Source organism: Apaloderma vittatum, unplaced genomic scaffold, assembly GCF_000703405.1.
Source record: "Apaloderma vittatum isolate BGI_N311 unplaced genomic scaffold, ASM70340v1 scaffold19383, whole genome shotgun sequence".
In the NCBI taxonomy this organism is placed as follows: domain Eukaryota; kingdom Metazoa; phylum Chordata; class Aves; order Trogoniformes; family Trogonidae; genus Apaloderma; species Apaloderma vittatum.
Window position 1 is genome coordinate 73,583 of NW_009710120.1, and position 22,696 is coordinate 96,278.

At 43.4% G+C, this 22,696-nt stretch overlaps 1 protein-coding gene across 1 annotated transcript in view; it reads right to left on the minus strand.

Moving 5' to 3' along the window:
* COL17A1 (collagen, type XVII, alpha 1) overlaps window positions 1-12,345 on the minus strand; it is a 35,140-nt gene extending 22,795 nt beyond the window's left edge. Inside the window, exons 1-14 of the mRNA XM_009867199.1 lie at window positions 12,291-12,345; window positions 10,668-10,766; window positions 9,276-9,413; window positions 8,868-8,915; window positions 7,945-7,980; window positions 6,333-6,380; window positions 5,821-5,964; window positions 4,703-4,846; window positions 3,885-3,956; window positions 2,793-2,864; window positions 2,362-2,427; window positions 1,254-1,418; window positions 217-306; window positions 36-77 (exon numbers count right to left, since the gene is read on the minus strand). Coding sequence (XP_009865501.1) covers window positions 36-77; window positions 217-306; window positions 1,254-1,418; window positions 2,362-2,427; window positions 2,793-2,864; window positions 3,885-3,956; window positions 4,703-4,846; window positions 5,821-5,964; window positions 6,333-6,380; window positions 7,945-7,980; window positions 8,868-8,915; window positions 9,276-9,413; window positions 10,668-10,766; window positions 12,291-12,345 — 1,219 coding nt within the window. The remainder of the gene's footprint in view (window positions 1-35; window positions 78-216; window positions 307-1,253; window positions 1,419-2,361; window positions 2,428-2,792; window positions 2,865-3,884; window positions 3,957-4,702; window positions 4,847-5,820; window positions 5,965-6,332; window positions 6,381-7,944; window positions 7,981-8,867; window positions 8,916-9,275; window positions 9,414-10,667; window positions 10,767-12,290) is intronic.
* Window positions 12,346-22,696: the final 10,351 nt, after the last annotated feature.

The window sequence follows — 22,696 nt, forward strand, 5'->3', positions numbered from 1 at the left end:
CTTCTTGCAGTAAAAGTCTGAACCACATCACTTACCTGCATAAGTTGCTTTGTCCCTTGTTGGTGCAGATTTCAGTCCTGTTTCAATAGCAATAAAAGAAGTATTAATAGTCTTTCTATGTATGCTTAAACTTAGAGCACGGGCTTGAAAGGGGAAGGTAGTAATGGAGGCAAAAGAAGAAAGTTCTATTGCATTTCCACATGGACAAACTCTTACCATTTGCATCTGATTTCAGGCCAGTATCTGCAGCATAAGAGGAGGAAAATCCCTGCTTCTCTTTCTTCAAGGTGTCTTCTACAAAGGCTCCTGAAGAGGAACAAAATATAATGAAAAACATTACACCAGAAGCTCAAGCAGGCCTATCTTCTTTCTTTAGCTTGGGAAGACACAGTAGCTCTGCCTGTTTAAACCAGATCTACTTTTTTGCTTTCAAAGCTCCTGAGCTTTGTGAGTTTCTGTAGCAGCTGCATCCTCCCTGACAACAGGCCTGCTCCAAGGACCCAGCAAGGACAGCCAGTGAGGCCTGATGAGGCCCGAGGACTCTGTTTTACCATGTGTTTTGTGCACTGGCTCCTGAGCTAATTAGAAATTGCCCACAGCCTGACTCAACTCAGGTACAAACAGGGCCCCACCCAAGAGCCAATCTGAGTTGGTCCTACTCAGAGCGGTTGGGCTACAGTTGGGGATCCCTCCCACTATCTCCTTGGATCAGGACTCTCTCCAAGGCAACTTCCTGGGATTGAGAGTGCCACCACTCCCTATGGGTGAGTGAGACTTCTGGATATAACCTGGAGAAAGCCCTTGCCCCCTGCTGTGGGTGAGTGATTTGTTGGATACTCCTGAGTGAGGGGTTTTTTCCCCATTTATTGAGTGAGTGTGTGCCCATTTTTTTGGTCACATTTTTAGAGGAATAGTCACGAATTCCTAAATCCAGTTGTGTAGTGATAATTCCCAGCTTGCATCTGAATCTGTAATATACTTTTTCTATCAGAGTACATGGTGCTTTTCAGGTCAGAATAAGTTCTGACTTTTTCTAGCAGCCCTGTCTGTTTTTCTGGGTGCCTCCATGACAGTTTCAAATGCAAAATCTAGACCCAGATGGCACAGTTAAAAGCTAACTGACTGCCAGAGCTTCTTGTTTGCCTTGCAGGGGTTTGAGTCAGGCATATTGCCCAAACTCTGAACTCCCCCTATGATCAGTCTCCATTTTCCTGCCTTCAGTAAAATCACACATCCCAAAGAAGAGAAGTTACCTCCATTAAGCCCAGTGGTAGAGGCATTAAAGACTTTGCCACTGTCCTTCGTCATGATCAAAAGCTCCATCTCCTTCTTTGCTGGGGCATTATCCTTCTCCAGCAGCAGGAACTTGCAGTCTTTGCGCAGAACGTCATCTCCCTGGGAGTTCAAAACAGTTCCCCCTGGAATATTGGTAAAGGATGGAAAAGAGGAGGAGATCAGTGTGGGCCATTAAATCATAACTACAACCCACAACGCTTTTGTTCATTAAAACAGCTAGTCTCATTGTGATTTGGGTTGCCCCTACTATAAACACTCAGTAAGAGACACATTGGTCAGAGGAGCTGTGTGTGTCATTAGACTTCTTGGAGATGTGTATTTCCCTACCAGGGGAGCACCTGCTACCAGGAATGGAGAGCATCTGGAATTCAATCACATATACAAATGATCTGCTCAATGACCTCTTTGCTTGTCAAACATACTTACTGTAGTATCATAGAAACTCAGTTTGTGAGAGATATTCAAGGGTCATCAGAGCCAGGACAGCTCAAGATGAGGAGCACCTTTAGCAGACTTGCTCTGTCAAGCACAAAACACTCTGGAGACAGGCATGGCTATGAGGCCTTGAACTGTAGCTTGGTGAGGTTTGGCACGGGCCAAACAAGGCTCGAAAACATCAGTGTAGTTGATATCTGGAATGGTGTACAAACCTGACTTTGCACACAAATTGACAAATTCCATAATTCTAACACAAACCTGGAGTAAGCTTATATTAGAAACGTCATCATAAGTTCTGTGGTATTTTTAAGCCTCGTCTTTGGATTACAAAAGAAACTTGACTTCTCTTACACAAAAGACTAATTTATAGTTCTCAGAAGAGCAGAAAAAAAGCTGGAAAAGATGAATACCAACTGTTCAAAGACAGAAAGCCAGCAGAAAGACCTCAACTTCTCTCAACTTGCTTACTTTTCTGAAAGGCAGTGGTATGAGACTTGGCTAGTGACAAGTCATGCTCCTGAGGAGCCAGGTTTTAGTGTCACTCAGCTGGATGAGTCTCTTAACACATTCTTATCACGATGCGCTTGTATGAGGCCATGCCTAAACAACCGTGAATTATGCCCTCACCTGCTGAGGCAGCCACACCAGTACTTGCCACAGTGTTGCTCTGAGAAGTGTTCTTCACCCCATATGCTGCAATGAAGAATTCAAGAGTGAAAGAGATGAAGCATAACAAGGCATCTACATGCACCAACCTTGGGCTGCACACCATTTCAAAAATCTTTTCTCATTCAGGATTCCTAGGACAAAACAAACAAGCAAGGGCTTCCCCAGAAAGCAAATCTCTAGTGCTTACATGCGCACTGGGAGCTGCTCTTGCACATGCAACCAGGGTAAATGTTCCTGAATATTCCCTCACAACACACTGCTTCACACAAGAAGATGGTAATGAAGGAGCCTCTGTCAATGTTAACTTTCCAGTCACTACAGAAAAGGTGGGAGAACGCAGCACACATTGGTGACCCCCACACTTTCTCTAGGCTTAAATTGTTGCTGACCTGCCGAGGCTGCGGTAGCATTCTGGGTCAGGGTTGAAGAGCCTGGAGACAGGTTGTTTTGAACTCCAAACACTGCAAAGAAAAACATTGCAATGAGGGTTATAGGAGTCTTGCAGTATGGGTGGTATTCTGGCTAAAACCAAAACAAAGCCAATTATAATAATGAGAATGTCTCCCAAGACATTTTGCCAGCTGGCTGGAGGTATCACAAGCATAAGCATTTCTGTTCAAAGATCTTCTTTACAAATGTGTTTGTTTTTTTTCCCTAGATCATTTTGCTGTATAAGTTACGTTGGCCCAGGACAAAAACGGTGATCATTTCAAAACATTGTCTCAAGTTAGATTGTGAGGCCACTCATGGCCGCACGGATGTTTCTGCAGGTGGGGCGCTTGGGAAAAAGGTAAATTCAGAAAACTCACTTGGACTGACTAAGTGAAATTTAAAGAGATGACTGCACACAGTATGTGTCAAAGTACTGTCCAGAGAGAAGCAAATGACTTGGAAGGTGGCACCTTTGGTGGCAGAATCAGTGTGACAACTCTAGTGCAGTGTACAGACTGCTCTCACACACCCTGCTCTCTCTGCAGGCCCAGTTAGAGACGCTGCATGATGACACTGTACTGTGTAGACAGTGTGTGTGACTGTGAAAGGAAGTGACATAATGACACTGAAGAGAGTATTCCAGAAGCCACAAGCCTAGAGAAGCAAAGGGAAATTACAGGAAAAACTAACAGAGGAGCAGTGGGCCTTTATAGATTAGGATACATTAGTTTATTTTTTTAAGGCATTACCCTGAGTCGTTTTAAGGAACAAACAAACTGGCCTATTTTTCAGAAGAAGAGTTGCTTTCCTTGGAAGTCTCTAGTTTTCCCTGCCTCCAGACAAATATAGTCAGGAGCTAACACCAGCTATACAGAGCCTATCCAGAAAAAACTCACCATAACCAAAGAATAAGTGAGGTGTGCAGACAAGCTGCTGACACTGAGATGGGGAACAGAAGAGAAATAGTGTTATATATATTATTTCATTGTACATGTCTGCCAGGACTGCTGTGTCATGAAAGTATGAAGGGAAGAAGAGAAAAATCTGACCTGTAGAGGAAGCACTCAGGCCTGCATTCAGAGTATGATTACTGGGAGCCAGGTTATTTGGAACACCAAAAACTGCAAAAAGAGGAAGTGAAATGGTATTACTTCTCTGGGATCAGAAATCCAGCATATGAAGGTCCATGACACAGTCACAGAAATGAAAAGTCAGAGTCATTTGGAAATGCAGTTACTGAAAATGCACAATAATTGCACAGAGGAAAAATCTTGATAATTGTGACTACTCTTCTACTGAACTGACAAAGAGGAGAAAACTCTACATCAGACAAGTTGCAGTCATGAGACACTGTGAGAAAGCAAAGCTTTTAATAGTCTGCTATTAAAAGGCTTCCTGTGGTTTTCCTGTGCAGCTGGGAAATGCAGCATCCCTGGCATTTACAAAGGGACCTTGCAACACATAAGAACACTCAACACTTATTGAGTCCATCTTTAGTATTTGAAGACTAAAGACTTAGGCCTAGTGTTCTTACAATGGGCCAGGATAATTCAATGTTAACTAGAATCTAAAACCATTTTCGATAGGGAATGAGAGCCTGACCTAATTATTAGAGCTATCATCAAAGTCTAGGGACAGATCAGGCAGTCAAGACAATAGATTCTCACAAAGAAGGATTTTCAAATACAATCAGTGTAGAAAACAGAGAATACCAAGTTAAAGAAAACCAGAGAAAATTCAAGCATGTCCCTTGCCATCTCAAATCTTCCATCTTTTCACTTCTTATTGCCGTGCAAAAACCCCCCACACTGACCCAGTTTCAATATGGAGCTACATCCTTCAAGCCTGGGTGGTCCAGGGAGCATACCTGATCCTGTAGAGTGAGACATAGCATTGAGCAAGGACGAGCTGTTATGATATCCACCAAGGGAAGATCCAGCAGGCAGAGTGGAGGACCACATGTACGAAGGGAGGGCAGTATTCAGTATAGTTGTATCGTATGTCCCTGACACTGCAAAAACCCCAAACAAACAGAAATGGTTTTCAATGAGACCGGGCTTGTGGCTTAGCATGGCCTGCAGCTTTACGTGGCAAACAACTTAATCTGCTCTCATTTTCAATTACCCTTAGGAGTCAACACAATGACTACAGGTTAAGGTATAACTGATCTCAAACGCCAGCTTATTACAGCCCACCTGAATTTTAATCAATGGAATAAAGACTGACCAGAATGCATTCTCATTCACAGAACAACTTCATTGCTTTTAGATGCTATGATACCAGAATAAAACACTTCAGTCTGCCATTCTGTTAATAAATCATCCTGGGCCACGGGACATATGACTGTTGCTTCCCATATGTGGCTCTGATTTGTTCCCTACCATGTTGAACTAAAATTGCCAGTTTTAGACAGGATTTGAGCCATGCAGAAGAATGAAGGTATTGCTTGCTCCTGGATACTGGTGGAGTGAACATGAATGTCACTGCCACAAGCACTATGGTGAGATTTATCAATAATAAAAGCTGGTCAGAGTATTTTAAGTACTACCTCTATTATAATCAAGTTCTAGTGACTTCTGAAACATGTGGTGTGAACAATAAATCAAACACTGACCCAAATGTTGTCCTCATTGCTATCTCCATCTTCCTTGGACATCAGTGATGAAAGCACTTTAAGACATGTTTGCTTAGAGCTCTTGTTTTAAGAACTCTCTGCCAGAAACCCTCAGAATTGAAACTAGTGTTAACATGAACTGGTTTATTTTCATGTGAATTAGACAAGTCACTAGAAAGCTACCCAAGATGGGTCTTGTTAAGGCAGTATCTTTACAGCCCTCCAGCATTCTGACCCTTTTTCTGTATTGCCACCACTGTTTGAGACAGAAATCACGTATTCTTACTCCGATGTCCTTAGCAATAGGGTATTATTATGGCAAACAATGTTTAGAAAGGGTCCAGCATTGCTAACCATCCTCTGCTAAGCACCTGACTGAGAGCTCTCTGTAACCATCTTTGTCTCCACCACAGCCTTTTTTGGTATTGGGAGTGTACTTGATGGTGATCGAGTAGGGCTGCAGCTGGCTGATCGGCTTCCTTTCAGCAACCTTTTCACATCATCCAACTCCGTCCCTGAGGGAAAAACAAGTGTCCAGAGTCACTCAAAAGCCATTGTTTCATTGATCTGTAATCTAGAATTTAACTGTGACTATCTATGAAGTTGCACTTTCTGGGTGTCACTTCCTTAATAATAAAGCTTCAGGGCCTCATTTCTGGGACTAAGTACAACTACATCCTCTCAAGACCACCAGCTACCCCACAGCACGCTTCCTTGCTCAGAAAGGGAAGACAAATGAATGTTCTTAATAGGAAAAAAAGAATGACATGCTGCTATCTGTCATCATGAAAATGGGGTCCCAAAGGCACTGCAGACATACCAAGAGCAGCAACACCCTCTGTCTTGTATCTGATCCCCTCAGAACAAAAGTCATGGCACTTACACCTGCCAGAAGGAGATGCACTCTGGAGTCGGACTCGTATTTCGCTCTCTGGGAAGAGAAAAAGCAGATCATGAATATGGAGTGAGATGCATTTATGCCCAGGGCTGGGAATGAATCTTTAGGCTGATATTAATTCCTTCCTTCTTGCTGTCTGTGTTCCATCTTGCTGTCTTGCTGCTTGATCTGAGCAGCACTTGTGGGCCCATGTGGGACTCATGGCCGTAAATTGGTTTGGATGACTTCTTGTTTTGGGGTCACTTTGCTACTTTTAATTCCTGAGAGACAGGTTTTACTCATTGAGGGCCGCTTAGCATTGTTACTGCCAGACACACAGGAGGCTTAACTATGCAGTCCTCAATCACATTATACTCTGACTCATTACAATTATTATCAACATTGCCCTTCTGGACAAAAAAAATAGAGAGCCAAAAAAAGCTTACTAAATGCAGAAATTCCCTACTACTTCTCTGGTAAAATTCTCGCTGTCATTTCTACAATGGGCTGTACCATTTAGTCTCTTACAACCTGCTGACTTCTATTTTGTCTCACTGAAGGTAACCAGGCCAGTTTTAAGCTCACATTCTCACCAGGTACTCGATTTTATTACTAACTTCTACTGTCCATCACAAGAGGCTATGGAATTAATGTAATTTGGTTGTGGCAAGCCTTTAAGCTTGCTGCCCACAAGCAAACTGGCCAGCCAGGACATGTGATATATTCAGGATGAAATCTGACAGTGCATGCTCTATAAAACAAACACTAGCTTTGTCATTTATGTGGAGAAGCTGATGGATTGGAATTATTTTCTCAAGTAATATGAGAAGGTGGAGTTAGTTCTCTGGTGTCTGTTTTATTATGTATGGCCTAGCTCTGCTGGGAGCTCAGGTATGTAGTGTGGTAGAGGAGATTGTGAAGATCTGAGGTAGAATAATTGGTAAATGTGACACTCTCCAGGAGGAGTGTGCAAGAGCACACTTTGATTTATATCCACTGCTAAAATTAACTTGGATAAAGTGACATAATTTCCTCTTCAAGCAACTGGGAACAGATACTACACTCTTACAGAATAATATAATCCTTCTTTCCCCAGTGCTGTTAATAAATTATCAGGACAGATGAATGATTAAAACTATACAGAGCTTTACGGTGAGCTGGCTAAACAGACGACAGCAAGTCCATAATTTCCTCACCATCTCCTTACCATCAGCATAAGACCATTTTAGGGTACAGTCATATAGCTTCCAAGATAGATTGCAAAGAACATATCAGAGACAGGAGACAGACCATGGATGGACTGAGTTTATGGTAGGGAACAGACAAGATGAAAGATTATGTCCTATGGCCTCAGATGCCCAAGACCTCAAGTAGATCTTCCTTTCTGAAACAGTCCAAACCACCATGACCTTCAATAGGGGCAATTTTTACACTAAGCTTGTTTAAGTAATTACTTACAGATAAATGGTTCACATCTGCAGTGGTGCAAATCCAAGTACTTCACCTGACCGCTCTAGACTTGAATTGGTTAATTCCAGCTAAGAAATAGGTCCATTTACCTTGTCCTGAAGCATACTGAAGAAATATAGGAGGCACCTAAAAGAGCAGTATCACTCACCTCGACTTTGGCTTCTCCCTCTTGTGGAGGCAGATGCTGTGAACATCAATGAGAGAAAAGCAACATTAATCTTTACTGCCTGTGATGTCTCTGAAAATCAACACCTAGGTCTTGCTCAGAGTGCTCATATTCAGATAGCAATCTTAGAGCATAGCTGTGGGAATGGAACCCTTAGAGTTTTTACCAGCCCCCCTTTACACTATAAAGTATTTTAAAGAATCAGTAGCACCTTTAGCATTTCTGGGTCAACTGTTGTTCCTTTTTGTACATATAGAAGTTTTTCATAGAAGGTGATCTCCCATTTCAACAGGCCAAAAGGAAGTTAATATGCCTGTTTACCTCACCAACCAAGGTTGGACACAGTGAAACCCTGCCTCCTCTCTGAGCCAGAAAGATAGCCTGTTCATATTGCTTCACTATGTGCACTGAATAAAATCAGCAGCTCAGAGTCTGGGCAGGGCAAGCTTGTACCTGCTGACAATGTTCAGCGTTCACTTGATAGGCAGCTCATCTTTCCATTTAAATATGCTGAAGCCTAGAAAAGAGCTACTGGAAAAGTATATCCAGCAATGGCTCAAAATCCCAAGAGTCTGGGCTTTCTTGCTTGGAGCTGTTCTCCAAGAAATGGTAGGAAGGGGCGGGAGGAAATCTGATGAAGCATGCTATGCCTGTGTTCTCCTGTGCATGTCCTATGCCATATGTGGATCATTCTCTGCTTGAACATGTATCAGCTAGAGATGCTGCTGTCAGCTGTTAATATAAATCCCAAATGAGTTCTCTGAAGTCATGGATACGCACTGGCTGCCCGATACAGAAGCAGCATAGGTAAAGCAAGACACAGTAATGTGCAAAGCACCACCACAGTCACTAACTCACATGACCTTGCCACAGTGTTCAGAGGAATGGCTCTAAAAATAACATACCAAGCTCTTTTCTGGGAAACTCAGGAGAAGAGTTGGCACTGGAGCTCCCTGCAAAACACAGAAAGGTGTTCATTAATACTCTGTGCAAGATCATTAAAAGCTTTCAAAACATGTCTTCCTGGTAGCTGTCTAATCCCAGTGGGTAAAAAACATTTCCATTTAAAAAATAGGGCTATTAAGAATGACATGAAAAAGTTGCTAATGTCTCTCAAAAAAAAAAAAAGCTACCATTTCTTTTAGGAATAAGCATTAATAAAAACAGGACTTACTCATTCAAATGTGTCCCTGATGGCTTATTTCCTAGCAAAACCACAGCAGGATTCTTGTGCTATCCGGGACAATCCTGCATTAATGCAACCTCAGGGTGCACTACACATTTCCTCTTTTCTACGGCATGTTCTGTGATACCTTCATAAGTTGCATGGCGGTTGACATAGGTTTTCCTTTCAAATGTTGAGCCAGGTGATTTGGTGAGAGTAGAGCTGGGAGACTGGGTTTGTCTGTAGCCAGAGGATGATGATGATGAATTCAATCTACCACTTCCACCTACAGGTAAAACAAAACACCCTCAGAAAACTGAAGCCAGGCCCTGGATGCCCTCAGTGTTCTATGTTACTGTCTTCTGAGCTGGATAAATTCGCATTGGTTCCTCACAACTAGAGATGGACATGAACAACTTTTGGGTCTAACTGTTCTCAGCACTCAGTGCAGAGACAAGTATTGGTTATCTTTGTGGTTCTAAATCAAATCTTGTCAATGATATATACAACATCAGGTTTTGGCCTAGAGGGATGAATGAGCCATCTCCCCCAAGCATGAATAAATCTGTCTCTGTTGGATTTTGGTTTGGATACAGATCCACCTGTAAACTCAAGTGTTATATGACACAGGCCACAAAAACTGGGAGACTGCCAAGTTAAACCCAAAGTACTGAAGGATGCAGTTAATGAGATAGGGAAAAGCAGAGATGAGTCCACTTCCCTTCCAAAGCAGCTCTGCACACTCTCACTTAGTCATGTCTTAAGTCAGTCCATTTTCTAAAGTGATTGAGGCGTGCATCAGTCCAAGTCAGACTGTAGGTTATTAGTGGCTGTTATATTTAAACAGAGGAAAAAATTTCCCTCCTAATTCACACCAGTGCTGTGGAGAAAGAACTGAGCAGCCATAACTAATGTGTTCATGCTCTTGTATGAAATCTAATGCTGGAGTGTGATCAAAGTGCAGCAGACAGGGAGTCCTCTGATGAAGTGCAATATATCCACACTGATCAGCAGGATCAGACTGGATATTGTTTACCTGTCTCTGCAAAAAATTGTGCCCTTGTGATCTCAACGACCATTTTCTTGCCAACTTTCCCCTCTGTTAGGCCCTATTTTGTTCTGTAATTTTTCCATTTAATTCAGCAGAAAGAACTACTGTGACAAGTAGGCCTCCATTAGAGGCACTCTGCAAGCAAAGTGGAAAAGCAGAGATTAGAAAATATTCTGTGAAACTTTAAGAACTCATTATTTCTAAAGTTCAGATTGTTTTCTCCTCCTCCACACACTGAAAAGAAATAACAAGGCAGCAATCCTGCACGGTCCTCTGAGCATGAAGGGCTGGGTTCAGTTCTCAGACTAGTGCCAGCCCAGACAATTAGATCGACATCTTCACTGGAGGTATTTCACATCTGCCCCGAGGAAATGTGATTCCACACTCTGGCCTTTAATTGGTACGGAGGTGTCTCCCCAGACCATTTCCGCTGCCTTTGCTCTCTGCTCGCTCTCTGTTTCCTCACTGTGCAATGTCTTCATTCCTTACTTGAAGTCACATAGCTGCTGCCATGGGTGTAAGACCTCTTTTCCACTCCGCTCCCTCCAGCATAGGATGATGTTTTGAGTCCACTGCTGCTCCCTCCTTCTGGAAGACATGAGCACAAAATGAGGCATTTTCTCAGGGTAAAAGGTGAGAGGAGCGAGGACACTACAAGACAAGGGTAAAGGTTCCCAAAGTTGTCCTTATACTCTAAGTATAGCTTCGTGTCTGGTGAGATATCAGAACTGCAGAGAAGTGTCTTGGCAGAGCAAATAAGCATTCACACTGCAGACCCACCAGGTTTGTATTCCTGTTTTGCTCCATAAATGGACTGGAGGATACTCCTATTAACCCTCATCACAAATGAAGTGGTGCAATTTTCAGCTGCAGCAAGCTAATCAAGAACAGAGTGGTGTAAAGAGCATGGAGGATTCTTCCCTACCTGGTATTTGTACTTCCTACAGAGGTAGAAATCACCTGTGACATCTGGTATTACCCAAGAAATATTCACTCACTGTTATCAGCTGGGTAAGATGACAGGAAATATGCCACAGCCCCAGCAGTAGAAGGCTGCAGACCCATCACTTTTGATCCTTGTCCCCAAGAGAGAGTTGCCATTGGAGACCCTATATCTGGGTTTAAGCCCTTAGAAAGTGTGGTCTACCAGTCTTAGTGGGCTGTGCCGCTTTGTTTCTGACTTCACTTACACGTATTTTGAGAGAGGCATTTCACCTCTTTGGGTGCAAGTCTTTCTGCATAAGACTTGCTGCACCCGGGGATTTGTGAAAATAATGCAGTCAAATAGCATGGAGGGGCACAGAACACTGAGAAGATATCATGTAGTGATTGACAGTTACTCACTGGGTGGTAAGGACGTCAGTCTTGTGGTTACAGTCTCTGTAATAACTGAGGATAGAAAAAGGGTGCAGAAATAATGGCATGTTAATATAGCCAAACAAGATCAATGTTCTATTTCATTTCCATGGAAAAGCATGACTTACTGAAAGAAGATCAGCTCATTTAAACTAAAGTCTCTTAGGACCACACTGCCTGGGGGATGCAGTCTCATTGGCACACAATGCCGTGTGTTTGTAGGACTTTCTATCTCTAAAGTAATCAAGAACATCACTGCCACAAAAGACTTTCTTTACAGGTTCCCTGTAAAACATGGAACTATTATTACTTTTGGGCACTTCTGAACCACAGCCACTGCCACAACAGTGAAGCCCATGGTCAGACCCCTCAATAACTTCCTACTAGCTAATTCCAGTAGTGTCAGCAGTAAATTTATTCTTGTTTCACACTCATCCAAAAAAAAGTATCTAAAGAAGATTTTCTGCAGCATGCAGGACATTGATATCCGAGGTAGATGGAGAATCCAGACGTCTCCACTACTAGCTAGAAACGTTACTGCAGGACAATCACCCGTGGCTGAACAATCAGGTCACACTACGTGTCTCTAAATGTCTGATCTTCACCCTTCCTATTCCTTATTCTGACTTCACCAGAGGGTCTGAGGGGCAGAATTTAGTTCTGGACCGCTGGTCAGCACTCAATCCCTTAAAAAACTGGGCATCCACTTCTGGGATTTTTGGCGCACAACATAAACATAAAAAATATTCTCCTTACGTCTTTCAGTAACTTCTGATCCATCTTGCCTCGTTTTCTTTGTTACAGAATCCATACCATTGCCACCTGCAGGGAAAGCAGAGAGACTGCACTCAGATCTCTGTGAATAGTGGGAGATTACAACAGCTCCCCACAAATCCCACCACTTTTCTCCTCTCAGCTGGGGACTAAACTACCTGGAAGATAGCTATGCCCAAGATTTGACAATGCATTTCCGGAACCATGAGATTATTAGTAGAAGACCAACACCAGTTGTCTACAAAACGCACAACGGAGCAGAACTGAAACAGCAGGAGGGGTTGGAAAGCCAACAGGTGAGATAAGGGCAATTGAAGCAAATCCATTCAGTGCCGGAGAAGTTTAGACCTAGATTTATATCCGGACTTTGTGGCCCTACACTATGATTTCCAATTGTGCCCCTATAAAGGCTTGATCAAAACCCCAGGATCCAAATGCCCCTCTCACACATCTGCTCTGGGTGGGACTCAATAGTACAGGACTAGAAATACAGGCAGTTGCAGGGGTAAGCTACCTGCAAGGTGCCAGTACTGCCAGAAAAACCTAAGCAGATGCACTGTTGCACTTCTCTTAAAACAAATGCTAGGAGCTGTTGTTTAGATGTCAGCACTGTTGGCTTTGCCAGTGTTTTTGGCAGGGAACACAATTTTCTATTTGTAAACTCCTTTCCTACTACTTTGTAGCCACAGAACTCTGCTTCCTTTCTCCTATTGAGACTAAGTGCTGGTTATGGATGCTGGAAGAGGCCAACACCATCATGAGGTGAATGCATCCTCTGCATCTTTGCCTTCCCTTGAAAGAGAGGAATATCTTACTCTGATACCAATAAACAACAATAACAACAAAACCAAAACCCCAAAAAACAACCAAGGGGTGAACTTGTAGCGTAGGGTCAATGGCTGGACTCGATGATCCCAAGGGTCTTTTCCAACCTGAATTGTTCTATGATTCTATGAAACCCTATCTTTGGAGCCACACATGCCACAGCCCAGCCCCAGCACATTTTGATCTGTGTTACGTGTATGTTTGCCACATGAATGCAAAAACCAGCCCAGGCTCCAGCGGGCTGACTGAACTGGATTTCCATTATCTGCTCAAACTGACTCATTTCACCAGCTCCTATCTGGTCTCACAAAGACATGGCTGTGGGCTATGTCTGTGGCAAGCAATAGTGCTGTTGAATCAGAGAAGCCACCTGCAATCATCTCTGAGCAGCAAGCAGGAACTTGTGGGATCACCCTCAAACAGAGCAGGCAGCGTAAGACACGGCAACCCTGTGGCCACTTTGGTATGGGCTCAGGAGCTTTACTGAGCTTGTGGCACCCACAAAAAATGGGAATTTGCAGACCTTAATGGCACTAGGAACCAGAAGTCCAGCACAGCCAAAATTGTGCATGCTGCTTCCTCTCTGTACAGCACTGAAAGGAGGACAGTAACAGCCACTCAGCTTTGCAAGGCTTAGATCTAAACTTTCCATCTCAGCCCGACACGGCGGGGAGCCTGCTGGAGCCCATGGTCCACCTGACCGTGGTGCAGCACACAGTCCAAGACGCAACATTCGAACCGCTCCTATTTTAGAATCTTAGTGTTGTGTGCAACGGTAATAAAATTTATTACAGACATTTTTCAAAGGGGAGGAGAATAGTCACAAAGACATGTTTTAACGGAAAAATGAAAGAAGGCACATTTTGGATCCTTTTATTACTCCACGATGTCCTTCTAGTTTTCATGTCAGAATGTTGTTACCCTCGCACAGCACATCCTTTCAGTGCTCTCCTATCTCCATTAACAAGGCTCCTGCTGTGAGACACTCCATTAGAAAAAAGAGGCACCAGCAGGCCCCTGAGATTAATAATATTTAATCTCAGTGGAATCCTTTGATCATGACTATTCTGAGACTCAGTAGATGCCTCCAAACCACGTCACTGACTATGTTAAAAGCAAATGCCATGTCTCCCACCACATCAAATGTCTCTTAGGGTGCCCATTTCTCTTAATCAAGCCTTTCAGGTGTCACTGCCCTGGAACTAATAGAACCAGTTACAAAACGGCCCCTTATCTAGTTTTTACCCCACAGCCTAGGAATCCAATCTTCTCACTCTGCTTTAAAAACTCTTCCTTTACAGTTATTCTACTAAAACCAGCACAGTCAGAATCGAATCAACCAAGTCATGCTTCCAAATCTGCTTGTTTTGTAGACTCACTGAAATGATGCTAATGCCAAAGACGCAGGTTAGACACCCAAAGCTTAGACATGCCATAGGAACCAAATTCTGCTCTCTCCACAACTTGTCCTCGCTTCTTTGACACTAATATGTGCTCATTTCCCAGAGCACAAGCAGGAGCACTGCCCAGACCGCACTCTGCACTGCCAGGTGCCTGCCTTTCAAAAATGTGTCCTCATTGAGCCTACTTAGTTGTGCTTCCCAAAGAGAAAGAGGCCACAACAAGGCCACTCTGACCTGCACAAGCTTCTCGCCTCTGGCACAGAAAGGGAGACAAACAACTTGATATTAAACAAATGTTTGTAGAATAGAAAGTGCTGCTGTTACCATTTCAGAGATGAAGAAACTAGTCACAGAAGGACGACTTCCCTAAAGTCACTCTACAAGTCAGTGCAAAGACAGGAAAAGAGGACAGGTCTTCTATGTTATGCCTTTATAGTCAAATCGCTAGACCTGCTGCAGCAAGGATTCAAAGCAGACTTTTCTGACTTACTGTGGCAAAGCTTCAAAACCACCCTACTGTGCCGCCTAATCTTCTATGACAAAAACATGGCCCAAAGTCCATAATCAATGAGTCACTGCTGATAAATAAACCTGCCTGCATGAGACAAAGCAAAGCTTGTCCATAACAACACAAACTTTCACTCAGAATCAGTTCCAGGCATTCTCAGCACTAGAGATCAGTTCCTTAACATTACATCCTGCACACACCATCTGAAGCGTCAATTTATGATCATTATTCCTCCAGCACATTTCAGATCTGCTTAGTTTTAAAAACAGCGAACAGATGATCTCCATTTCACCATCTTGGTACCCTTATGGAACAGAGAACATTCAGCTAAACTTTGTCTGCTTGCAGGGTAGTTTCACAAAATGCATTAAAAATGTTCCCAGAGCTTGGTTCACATTTCTTATCTCCCAGCAGGTATACTTCTTTCACTTGATACTTGCTTTAAAAGAGCTGTACACACTCACAGACACAAAACCAAAATGACACAGCTCTTAAAAAATCTTATTTTTACAGTCAATTCCCCTCGGAAAACTGTAAAACCTCTTCTATTTTGCCTGAGAATACAGCCTTGTTCTTCAAGGAATCTGGAAGAGAGAAAATAAAGGATACTTTTCTTCTTTAAGTAATGTAACTTACCTTGAGTGCTTTGGTTACTGAACTGAAAATCTGTTTTTCTCCTCAACTGTTTTCTTTCTACCAAAATTTGCCACCTACACTTTATATCACGTCCTTCCAAAGGTGTGTTGAATCTGAGTGATCATCCAAAAATGTTCACCTCTTCTTTATTTAATCTGTTTTATTCTTGCCCTTCTTCTGCTTTTCTATTCCCGTGCTCTTAAACAAGTCCCAACAAAGGCGTGTCGTGGTTTCCTGCCTCACCCTGCCCTTCCAATTATCTGACACTCACTGGAAAAAAAAGATCTGCCTCCAGGAATCAAACTTCATTGAAAGAAAAAAATGCTCCTACCTATTTGCTCAAGTAGTTTAACTATTTTGATCTCAGACAGACAAAGGTGTGAAGGCTTATGTCAGGGAAAATTAACCCTTATGGCAGTACTTTCTGATATCCGATCTGAGACCTGTTTTGGCATTTTCTTGCAGGAAGTAACATAGCACCTGCTTACACCTCTGCAAAGCTGGCTGCAAGCTAAGCAGTTTTTGCTGCGTGCAATACAAGGGGCTAAACTCCCAACTAGCACCGAGTGGCTGCAAACTGCTCAGGTCAGCGGTGTAAACAGCCTTGCCCAGAGCAGAGATATTTAGGCTCTATTCAGAAGGCAGCAATACTAATAAATAAAACGACACCAAAGTGTGTAACAAAATTTCTTCCATGGGTACCACCTACAGACTCAATGAGCAGGAACTGGAGCAGAAGAGCAGCCATGGTGAGTCAAATCAAAACCCCACCCAGCTCACGACTGTCTTCCACCATGGCCCATTTTAATAGGCCTGGGAAGACCAAGTGAACAGGAAAAGAACACGCAGGTATTTTTCTGGTGTACACTGGAGACTTCCTGAGTCAAAAACAGCAGCATTGCAAGCATTCCTTGATGGAAAACTTCCATTAATTTGTCCAATTAGTTTTTAAATCTGCACAACGTTTTAGTATGTACAATATCCCGCAGCAAAGACTCTTACCACTTAACTGTATCTTGCATAGAGATTTTTCCTCCTACTGAACATGACAGTGTCACTCAGTGCCTTGTGCTTCTTCACAGGAAACAGAATTCACCTTGGCTTCTCTCACCCGACACAGATTTTGATGGATTTGTACGACTGAATGGCAAAGAACTTGACGTTTCATGACTAATTTTGCACAGACCTTTCGAGAAATTGCACCTGCATACTGTCAAGATCACACTCCGTTCTTCTGAGTTTTGTACTGGAAATTTCCAAAGGTGCACAGGGACATGGCTGCCACACTGTCACTCCAAAGGCTGTACTCTGTGTTTGTTGATGGGGATAAAGACTTCTTCAGAATTCATGAACGCTTCCCCTAGATCCCAGAACTTGTATTTATACTTTAGTCAGACTGATATTTATGAAGCATAATTTCCTCCTTGCATGGAGGAAGCATCCATGACACTAATCAAAGGATATTTACTTGTCTAAACAAGATGCATGTGATAATTAAGTCATTAAGAGGTGTAAGGCTCAGCCTGGGACCTGGCTAAACTGTACTTGGCTTAAGCCTTGCCCTCAAGGATAAAAGTGGCTTTAGCTTTTTGAACTTCACACTCTGAACATCACACATTACTGTCCCTCTTAACATTAAATGCACTTTAAACCCGCACCTTGGTCATCTAATTTTAAGTCTCCTTACAGGACAATCCATCATTGGGTGCTTCAGACATAGTCTGGCTGCTAACAGACAGAAGCTGTTCAAGAAAAGACAGCACTGAATGCACTGGCATATTCTAGCTGTCAGACCTACAGTATGAGGGAGACTCACTGGAATGGCACACAGACTTCATTGGAGCAAGAGATGGGACCTCATGTTTTAAGATTATGTCCTCAAGACTGGAGGTATTTTCTCCCTCCTTTAGCTTTGACTATCAGTTTTCTTTATACATGTATAAATAAAAGGTAGCAGTCACAATTTTTATAAAATAAGAAAATTACAGTATTTTAATCCCTGCAATGTCATCAGTGACAATGATACTGGTTTAACGTTTTTTGAGAACAAAGTGTTCATGAACTGTTTCTTCATGACAAGAAAAAGGTGGTGGAAGAAATAAAAAGAAGGTTGTGGTGGAGTATGGTACAGAGGTACCTTAAAAGGAAAACGAAATCACACCTTGGGAACTACTTGAGAATCCACTGACTCTGCATTTAAAATGGAAAATTTAGGAGAAGATGAAGTCAAGGGCACTGTCTAATTAAACACACTGATTAGTTCAGTCAGGTGGGCAAATGTCAACATCAAGGACGTAAGTTATAGAAGTCCTGAGCTTCTTCACCTTCTACTGAAGTCAGCGACTGCCTGAGGCTTTCAGAGCCACTGAAAGGCAGGTGGCCAGCTAGCACAGTGCAGCGAACCAGAGCAGACCGAGCTTCAGGCTGTCAGCTGCGACTTCTGCCGTAACAGCCGTGATGTGTGAACTGGGGCTTAGAGCAGGGGAGGCAGCTTGAGCTCCTCTTTGAGGTAACAATCACCATTACCTCATTCTCTCATCTGTCCTGGTCAATTTTCCTTGTAAAAGGTGAAGTCTGTAGAGTCAAACTGCTGCTCGGTGTACTTGGGAATGTTCTACGAGACGTGAATTTTGCTGCTTTCTCTGTTCCCAGCACAAGAAGCTGCACAGACTCTGAGCTTTCAAATGATGCCTCAGTCAGGCAGCTATAGAGATCAAATCATAGTTGAAGACAGCACCATTTTCTCTGGTGAAGGATGCTCCAAAACTACAGCAGCTGGTGCTGGCACTGTAAAAGTTGAGAAGATGAGGCAGAATTCTACACTGCACCTTGACCACACCTGGAAGGGGGCTGTGCCACAGCACAACTGAATCATTTCTCTCTCTGCAAGGGGAACCCAAAGATGAAGAGTCTCAAAGCTGAACCAGCTGGCTTTGCCATGGTTGTCTTCTAGCAGTTTACGAAACAGCCAAGTGATGATAACTTGTTATCTTCAACTTCAAAGGGAGCTGTGGAGCACAGGATACATTGGTCTCATAATTCTGTCTTGACTGATACCTAAATCACATGGCTAGTGAATCAGCCAAGAAGCTGACTGGAATGGCACAGGCCCACACAAGGATGGTTCACATAGAGAAGAAGAAACCACACCTACTTCTGGGTAGCAACTGCAGCTCCTGTGCCCTGGTTTTACACAACAGAGCCAGGTGGCTACTGAACCAACCAGAGCCTCCTGAGTCACTCCCTTGACTCAGTGACCTGAGCCCACAATTTGCACATCACTTGAGAAACTCACTGTGAGTAACCCCGGGCATGAATAAAAGCCTTGTGGGGAGCTGATCATTGCTTTTTGGGTGCCGGCAGGTGAGTAATGCCTGGATGCAAAAAAAACATTGCTAACTCAATCTCCCAGGTCCCCAGAGACTTCAGTGATCAAGAGAAGATGTCTTGGCTGTTTGTACCCATTAACATAAAAGCAGCACAGCTAAGGACTGCTTTTCTTCTCTCCTCCTGGATTTATATAGCATTCCACACAACGTGAGGCTTGCTACAGTTTCTGAGGTTTATCACTGTAGAAATAATATACAGCAATAATGACAATAAAGCTATATATGCATATGGACCATTACAAAACACTAATCCTTAACAGTGCAGGACAAACTGAATCATAGTGGTCCAAAGATGAGGGCCTGGCCTGTTCTGGTGGGGGATAGAGCATGGCTGAAGGCTTGGGCTTGCTGCTCCATGTAGACAGGAGTGGGTCTTTTCACCAGCTGCAGACAGCTGTCTACCTCTGCTCAGAGACCAGCCTGTACAGACACTAGGACCCTGATGTCATTTTGGTGCTCTGCCATATAACTGCCTAATAGTTACTAGCAAGCAGCTCGGTCCAGGGGCTGGGGATGGACATGTGCATTGTGTTGTGTGTCTGGGACTGCTCTTGATAACATAAGCTTTGGTGACAGATAGATCCAATCAAAACACACCTGTGACCTCTTAAAGCTTCCCTGTCCTCCATACACACATCGATGCTTGGGCACATTTTACATCTTGTTACAGGTCAGGCTGTACAGCATGAGCTGTCTGGCAGAGCCAGGAGTTATCACTCACATCAGACTCATCTCTAAGGGCATCATGGCTGGGATGGCAACAGACCTGTTTGCAAAGCTGACCTGCTGTCGTGTCTCCTGCTCTCTCCCCACCTTCGCCCTCACCCACGGCATTTCGAGAGTTACCTCAGCTGTCCAGCAAACCACAGCACCTGCCAGGGAACACTGCTGTGAAGGAGATGGCCCTGATCACTGCTACCCTGAGGAGAATCACTGTGAGTTTAAACTAAGTCATAAGACTCCTTCCTATAGTGCTGACATGATGAGTAAACTCTTTCACTTCATCCTCTAGGTGAGAGTTGCCTGCAGCACATGCTGCACAGAGCAACAGAGCTGTGAGCTGGACTGACTCTTGTTTGATGCCGCATGTCAGCCCATTGACCAATCTGTCTGGTCAAAGGAAATCCTTAAGTATTTTATTTAAGTGAATGCAAAGTTTGACTTACAAGATGAAATAATTTCTTTTTCCCCTAGCTTTTAGAAAACTACTGACTGTTTGCAAGCCTCTCTGTGAACTCTGAGAACGGTTTTAGCACCAGTAACTTTTAGACAAAAAAATATGCACCAGAAGATGCATTATTTGCTATCCTCATGCATTTCAGTCAGCCAGGCAGCACAGGGGCACAACCAATGCCAGATGACCTGGCTATGGTGCTGCCAATGCAAATAATGGAGAAAAGTCAAAGCAAAGTGTTTACAAAGAACTGGTGGCCTGCTAAAAAAACACCAAACCTTTCTGGCAGCTCCAAAGAAAACAAGATCTGATTTGTGAATTGCCCAGCCATACCTATGGTTGAAATTCCAAGCAATTAGTATTTCAAACAATTCAACCAGTTCTACATGCTGCCACTCCAAAGCCTGCAGGTTTAAGCACCATCACAAAAAAAGAACACAGGGAGAACTGCAGCGCAACAGCGCATGCAGGACAAAATCTGGAGATTAACACCTAGCTTGGAGATCTGCCTCCAAAAATTGTAAGTGTTGGCAAATAAGCCTGATTTCTGCTTGCCATCGGCAAAAAATTCTGATGGAAAATCTCTGCTGGGCTCAGCTAGAGCTTGTAGCAACTCACCTCCTACACGGAGAGAGGGATTCTCGTTAGCAGGCTGGGAAATGCATCAGAGAGTGACTGAAGGGTCTCCGAGAAATTTTCTTCTGCTCTCCCCTTCTCCAGCTCTATACAATCCTGTCCTGCAAGTCCTTTCCCCTGCTGTTTCAATGGCTCATTATTAGATCAAGGAGAGGATTTTCAGGAGACTGGGAACAGAAGTGCTACTGACGCTGTCACTCAGGTGTGTTTGTACATAGTGCAAGAACTGCAACTGAGTTTTATCCAATTTGCCGTACATCCTCATTCCCAAACTCTCTAGCCATATCTGTGTTTTTAAGATCTAATTTTGCCCTCATAATAGATTTCCTCATTATCCACATTGTTCACATGCAAGCTGCCCCCTCCCCCACGGTGACCGCCCCCCTGTGCCAGGAGCCTCAGAGAACTTTCATCCTGGGACTCTCAAGCCAGGACAGGGTGCGTCAGCCCGAGCTCCAGAGCAGCGTGGTGGCAGCCCAGAGCATGAGCCGATGCTCCTTTGCTCACTCACTGCAGACTGATGGAGCAAGCGTAGTTAAATACAGGCAGGTGCCACTAGTTTTCACATATCCCCAAAGGCCTAGTAGCCATCCCTAGAAGGTTTGCTAACTAAGGGATTTTGCACCTTCTCCAGAACTTGGCTTGTCCTAAATTCCATAATGACACGATGAACTCGAACTACCAGTTTCCTTGACCAAGACAAAATCAAGTACATGGAGCAAAAGTCAATGACTTAATGGAAGTGGCAGGTTTATACTCACTCTTGAGGTGGTGCCTGCAGTATATATAGACCCTGTATGGCCCTGCTATATGCAAGAGAAAAAAAGAGCTTCCTGAGAGACTTGTGCCTATAAAGCGCAGAGCGTCACACGCAGTTTCTGAGGCGGCAGGGCTTGTGATTCTGGACAGGGAACCCCGGCACCAGAAGCAAGCACAATGACCACATCTTATAACTAATTTATCAGTTCTTTGCAGGTCACTGAGATAACATGCTTCAATTATCAGGGATTCTGATCTAGCATAAAAGCAAATGATCACCCAGGGAAAAAAGACCTGAGGTATAAAAAGAGATTTTAAATGTGTATTCAACACATTCAATTTTCTGTTTTGTAATCTAAAAATCTGGGGCCCATTGTAGTTGAAGTGCATTTCACCTACTGTTTTCAACCACTGATTTTCAGAGAAACCTGTGGTATGTAAAAGCAGCTTATTGCCAAGTAATTTTAGTCTACAATGGAGGGATTTCCCCCTCCCTTTAGAAACTTTTTGAGGTCTGCAAGTTGAAAAAGACTGGAAACAATTGCATCAGATCAGAGAAAACATTTTAAACGCACAGAGCATGCAACACAAGTGTACTATGCATGGTTTGATTCCTTCTGCAGGGAACTTTCCTGGCACGCGGAAAGCACGCAGCGATTTTGGATTCAGGGAAGAAAGTAAGTGGTGATTCAAACTCAGTACCTTTTATTAACAGAGATCTTTACTATGCTCCATCTACATGGCATGCCAGTCTGCTGCTTTAGGAAACATAAAAGCATTTTAAAAAAATATAAACAAATCAATTTTTTAAGCTTTTTAGGTTTTATGTTTGCACACCAAAGGCTTTTTGCAGCTCCTGGATGGCTTGGCTGCGTTTGTTGGCTGTGTCTGGGCACATGTGTATGTTGCCCATGAAACTGTCTTCGCTGTAAACTTCAATTAGAAAACAAGAGGGCATTGAATCCAACAGGCTAAATCTGGTTTTGTACTCCAGTAACATTAGTGCAAACTTTGTACTTAGAGTGGGCTGGGTTTCTCCTGGAGAGTATATAGCAGTT